The sequence below is a fragment of the Phaenicophaeus curvirostris genome, chromosome 8 (assembly GCF_032191515.1).
Source record: "Phaenicophaeus curvirostris isolate KB17595 chromosome 8, BPBGC_Pcur_1.0, whole genome shotgun sequence".
In the NCBI taxonomy this organism is placed as follows: Eukaryota; Metazoa; Chordata; class Aves; order Cuculiformes; family Cuculidae; genus Phaenicophaeus; species Phaenicophaeus curvirostris.
In genome coordinates this window covers 6,516,298-6,522,297 of record NC_091399.1, presented here as the reverse complement: position 1 = coordinate 6,522,297, position 6,000 = coordinate 6,516,298, and the positions used below count along the sequence as shown (strand labels likewise).

At 47.0% G+C, this 6,000-nt stretch overlaps 1 protein-coding gene across 3 annotated transcripts in view; it reads right to left on the bottom strand.

The window, feature by feature from the left end:
• DHX9 (DExH-box helicase 9) overlaps positions 1 to 6,000 on the bottom strand; it is a 29,384-nt gene continuing 23,384 nt past the window's right edge. For all 3 annotated transcript variants that reach the window (XM_069862234.1, XM_069862235.1, XM_069862236.1), the window contains 4 exons: positions 5,155 to 5,384; positions 2,774 to 2,889; positions 1,718 to 1,918; positions 1 to 462 (listed from right to left, as the gene is read on the bottom strand). In XM_069862234.1, the coding sequence (XP_069718335.1) occupies positions 198 to 462; positions 1,718 to 1,918; positions 2,774 to 2,889; positions 5,155 to 5,384 (812 nt within the window). In that variant the 3' untranslated portion in view covers positions 1 to 197. The remainder of the gene's footprint in view (positions 463 to 1,717; positions 1,919 to 2,773; positions 2,890 to 5,154; positions 5,385 to 6,000) is intronic.

Here is a 6,000-nt window from a genome sequence, read left to right as displayed (position 1 = left end):
TAAGTCTCTAAAAACAACTCTTTATTAGGAATAAAATAATACAAGTTGCAGTAAATTCGCTAAGGGCACGATATGATACAGAGCTATACTTGTATGAAGAAACTGAAATGGCAAAACAGACCGGTAACAACAAGAAAGGGATTCAGGAGAAAAACACTCTTTTGTCAAAGTGGAAAGACTTCACTAAATTCCTGTAACTACCACCTGCCCCTCCCCGGATCCCCATAGCCTCCCCTGTAGCCACCGCCTGCTCCTGGATACCCTCCTCCTTGATGATAGCCCCCCCTCCCTCCGTAGCCTCTCCCTGGACTACCTTGGTATCCTCCTCCCGCGCGCCGGCTGGAGTAGCTGTAGCCACCATACCCTCGGCCCCGGTAGCCGGAGCCCCGCGTGTAGCCACCGCCCCAGCCGCCTCCGCTGTCGTAGCGAGCCATTTTGGGGGGGCGAGGACCATCTCCGAACCTGGCAAAGAAAAACATTATGTACTCGATGCAATCTTATGGATTCCATTCTTTAAAATATTACAGGAATAACAAATTGCCAAGATCCTTGGTTAAGATGCCTCTATTTTCTGTTAACAGAATCACAGAATCCCTACGTTGGAAAACACCTTTGAGATCGAGTCCAACTGCACCTGTCCACTACTAAATCAAATCCCTAAGCACTTCATCTGTTTGTCTTTTAAACCCCTCCAGGGATGGGGACTCCATCACTTCCCTGGGCAGCCTCTGCCAGGGCCCGAGAACCCTTTCAAGGAAGAAATTTTTCCTGATATCCAGTCTGAACCTGCCCTGGTGCAGCTTGAGGTCATTCCCTCCGGTCCTGTCACCTGGGAGGAGAGACCAGCACCCACCTCAGTACAGCCTCCTCTCAAGCAGTTGCAGACAGTGATGAGGTCTCCCCTCAGCCTCCTCTTCTCCAGGCTGAACAACCCCAGCTCCCTCAGCTGCTCCCCATAAGACAATTTGGGAATTACAGTTTCATGTCTGCACCTTTTCCACTTCAGGAAAGCTGGGGACAGCCTGTTGTGCCACATAAGCAGTCCCTCTGCTACATCTCAGGCAAGCCTACACCCAGAACAGAAAGTTTTCCCATCAATCCCACTTCTCCAGCTCACACAAACACGTAGGGAGCCTGGTTCTTGTCTATGTGAGCATGACGGTCCTTATTTTCCTCCTCAAAACCACCATCAAGTGTACACCGAAGCTGCTCTTTGTTTTGTCTCTTGAATTACTCTGAGCTTCGCAGGTGTTTTCATTTCTCCTTGCTTCAGAAGCAAGATATGAAAACCAGGGGCAACTGGGGGGCGCAAGCACAGCCAAATATCCGGTTTATTTCCAGAGACAAAGATGAGTAAGTTTAGATTATATAGATTTGGTTTATATTTTCTTTAAAAGTCGCTGTGTTTTGGAAGAGGGGATGACAGCTTTTATTCCTGGGAGACCCTTGTCCTTCCTGTGGAAACAGGCAGCGATCTGTCCACGTCAGAATCTGAACACAACAATTTTCCCCACAGATTACTGACTTGGAAAGCCCGGGGCTCCTGTCCACTCGGGACAAGGCTGTCCTAGTGATTTTAGCTCTGGGCAACCACTGTGCAGGGAGGGAGCAGTGGAGCCCACAGCTGTGACCTGCTCGGTTGAAGCTCCCGCTGGCCTCAGGGACAGCGGTGCCCCCAGAGCTGCCGGTGGCACAAGCCCAGGGAAGCGGAGCTAACCTGGCGTTGGCAGCCATGAGGCGGACGCCTGCGGCAGACGGCCTGGAGATCTGACGGATCACATTCAGCATTCGCTCATGTGCTGGGTCCAGCTGCCGAATGATCTCTGGATCTTTAGTCACTTCCACCACAAGAGCCTCCATCGCAGCACGCAGAGCGGTGATGCAGGCAGCCGCGTTGTGGGGCATCTTCAGCTTGATCCTACAGCACAAAGAGAGATATTAGATATACGGCGACTTCTAGGAGAGAATCTGTGTGTCCCGTGGAAGGGTTTTCCATTGAGAGCTGCCAGAAGCCTATATTCTCATCTTTGAAATTCTTATTTGTCAATGAAGGAACATGAAATTCAGGAGGCAAATCTGCAAGATCGGACATCGTTAAAACGTAACTATGATTCTGCTTAAATGTGGTCTTGAGATCTAACACACTCAGACAATATTAGTATGTAATTCCCTAGCACCAAAGTGACACAGAAAAATTAAGTAAACTAAAAACATGAGGTTCCTCAAGATTTTGAAACTTCCAGGCCACTCTCAAAAATATTACTGAATTAAGCTTTAGCAATTCTTCACCTCCATTTAACTGACTCGGAGGGGTGGGAGGAGTAAAAACAGACATCCAGATGGTATTTGGTCATGGCCATAAAATGTAAGCTGCCAGAGGCAACCAACAAATCCCTAGCATTTTTCTTCTTAAGCTGTGTTTCTGAGACTTAAAAACAAGGTTTTCTCAGCCTCTGTCTGAGGAGGAGGTCTGAAATACAGCATACCTCTTACTCCCTCTCCAGTTAAAGAGAAAGAAACAGCAGCTTTTATGGAAAATGCCTGGTATTGTGTTTTCAATTTAGGCAGATAATCTGCATGAAGCAGTGCTGCCAATACGAACCCCTCCCTTCCTCCTAGGAAATAAAGGGAATGCCCTCACAATTAACCTGCAGTGCACAGCTTGCTCTAGGGCTCCTGTTCTATGAAGATTTATGTCTGTGTCAGCAGCCGCTCCCCCTCAGCCTCTGTTTGTTCACAGAGCAGAACGTCAGAGCACCCAGGAGGTCCGTACCAGTCATCGACCAGGATGATCTCCCCATCCGACAGGACCTTCTTGGAGGCGAAGAGAAGCAGCTGCAGTGGGCTCACCAAGGTCATCGCTTTGGCAGAGATGGCTCGCGTCCGAATCTGCAGGTAGAAGAGGAATGTGACTCTTGAAACAGCAAACAGAGCCCTACACCTTCTGCTGGCCACTGCAACCAGATGATTGTGTAAAACAAAAAAAACCCTGCACCCAAAAAATGGAAGTACAGTGTCTGGAAATTACAAGAACACACAGGCATACAGAATGAATGCTAGGGGATTTTACAGGGATTCAGCACTGGCTAATGTAAAAAACCACCAAAACTACCTGCTGTTTAACAGTAAACATTTTTCCACGAGTGCATATCTGCAATTATACAGCTGACATCCTGCGAGAGCCACCTCCTGTTTTGTCACCATGGAGATGACCAAGGCATAGCTGAATTCCTTTCCGACCTTCTGCATTGCTGGGGCTGGGATGAAAAGCTCATGTTGCTTCTTTAGGAGTGTCCTACACGTGCTGATTTGGAAGTTGCTACATGTTCGTGCAGCCCACTTTGTCAATTTATAGAAACAAGACCATAAGCTTGAACTTGAAGTGAGCGCTTTGACAGTAACGAGCTGTCTGACCTGAGCCAGAGATAACAGCACTGACTACATGCGTTACTGCCCTGCACTTTGAAGAGCAGCACTTGGGATGTCAGCCTCCCACCCCAACAGCTGCCTCTCTCCCTGCTTTCTGTTCTTCTTCACACAGGAGCACGATGGGCAGAATCCGTTGCACTTGTTAGTCCTCACAGAAAAGCTTTGCTCCTGCCTGGAAGTTACAGCTCATGCTCAAAAGAAAAACTCCCAGAGCAGAAAACCAGCCAGTACAAGGAGTGGGGAAATTGCAGGTCTGAGAGACTGCCACACGCAGCCAAAAACAACCAGACCTCAGAGAGAAGCTCTCTTTCAGCAGGTATGGAATGGGGAGGGAGAGAGCTTTCCCTCACCCTAGCCTCACCCAGGTGCCGTCTCAGCCACTCTTAAGCCACCATCTTAGTGACTCTGAGTTTCCCACGTGTATTTTGATTTAATAAAGCACAGCTTCTTCAGTCCAAAAGTCTTCTGGTATTTTTAGGAGAGCTCATTGCACAGAGATGGTCAAGGAAGACCAGAGGTCTGTCCCACTCGGGATCCTGACATAAAGGCTGAAGAAGAGGCCAAGCCTCATCACAGCTCTGTGCTGGGGTCGGTGGGAATCGAGTGTCAAGCAGAACCCCCAGCCAATGTCTAGAAGAGTTCCATATATTACCAATGAAAGCATTTATGTGCCTTTACTAAAACAAGTTGCATGTCAGCAGAAAGGACTGGGAATATAAAAATCAGCATAAATAAACTGTAATTCTGAACTAACCAGTGTAGACAAGGTGACAAAAAAAGAAACCCCTGCAGCATCCCCTCTGCTATGATTTTAAGAGGCTATCTTTACAGCAAAAGGGGTGGCTAATTTGATACCTATCCTCAAAAGCATCTTTACAGCACTTCCCAGGCAGCAGGAAGGCCGGTGCTGTGCACGGCCGCTTTCAACAACAGGCAACAGAGCATGTCAGGGCCTCCCCATCACTGCGCTGGAGGAACTGCCCCAGCAGCACAAGCAGCGGGAAGCCCAAGGACCATTTCAGGGCTACGTCCAACATAAAGGCATTGCCTTCATTTGCTCCTTGAAAGAAGGGAGAGCAGGAGCAGCTGCGTTGCTGATGGCCATTGCCAGACTGCACGAGAGCGCACAGGGGTTGAAGCGGAGGTGCACACTAAGCACCGAGTCCACACCACTCATGAAACGGAGGAAAGGGTCATGGGAAAGCACCTCAGAGTTTTTATGAGATGCTTGGGAACTGGCAGTTGTCCTCAGGAGATGACAAACTACCAGCATGCCAGAAAGGGAGCACTCCATTGCTGTAATATTACATGTTCCTGTTTTCTCTCTGGATTCATAAGTAGCAGAAGGAATGAGTGCAAAAATTCTCTGATGTCTAATTCATATGAAAGAGTTCCTAAAGCAATCTCCTAGAGAATGATCTAAATTATTATTTTCTTTATGACCTGGCCATTCTCACAAAGCTTGGAAGAACTTTCTGTGCAGCTCTGCTTCTACTGAATCTAGTTGACTGGAAACTACTGGGAGGCTGAGTGACACCATGACCACATGAGGTTCATTTTCTGACAAAAAAAAAAACCACAACAAAAACAACAAACAAAAAAATCCCTAAAACCAAAACCAAGCTAAATATTGCACAATGTAGTTTTTTTACTTATGCCTTCTTCATTAAAAGCCTTTTAGACAACTTGGTAGCATATGAACAAGAACAAATCCTAAGTCTTTACCTTTTCTCCAAAAACAAAAAAAGGTGATGGGTACTTGATGTCCTGGCTGCTGAAAGGACAGTTGACAGAGGACTTGTGGATGAGTGCACTGTGCCCCTCAGTGGTAAGAATCTTCCTCTTCTCCTTGTGGTAGCAGACATTGGGGTAGACCCCAAAAGCAAGCAGGGAGATTACAACATCCAGATTGTTATCTGGTCCAGTGTTGTTAAACGGCTGAGTCGTCAAACATTCTGTTGACAGAGAACAGAAGGCTGGCTCGCATCCACCGTCACGTAGGACAGCACAGCAGAGTTGTTTAGGGTGCTGCATCAATCAATTTTCTGACTCAATCAACTGGCAGATGTGCATGTGCTCTCAAATGACCTGGGCACTCAAAGCACTTTAAGTTCTACATTCAGTTTATTCGCAGAGACCAAAATGCTGAAAAAACACTACTGCAAAGAGATATTTTTCTCTCCTGAGCTCTTAAAAAACAAGGAGAGAGGGGCTTGCCCGGAATGTGCTGTACCACAGTGTGTTTCCTGTCATTTGTTTTGGATGCAGACCTTCTGGAGAGGTCAGAATGGATGTTTTCATTAGTTTATTTGTTACAAACCTCCCCAGAGTCCCTGGTGGCTTGGTTTCAGGTCAACTTGCCCAGAAATAAAGTTAAGGATAAATGCAACAATGATCCAAAAAGCACGAGGAGAAAGAAATTACAGGAATTTTAACAAAACAAAACAAAAATAAGGAGGGGGAGATGAACATCTGCTGAATCCAGCCAGCCATGCCATTTAACTGATCAAGCGTCTCAGGAATATTAGGCAAATTCAGAACCTGGTGAACTTGAAGATTTCTTTTTCCCTT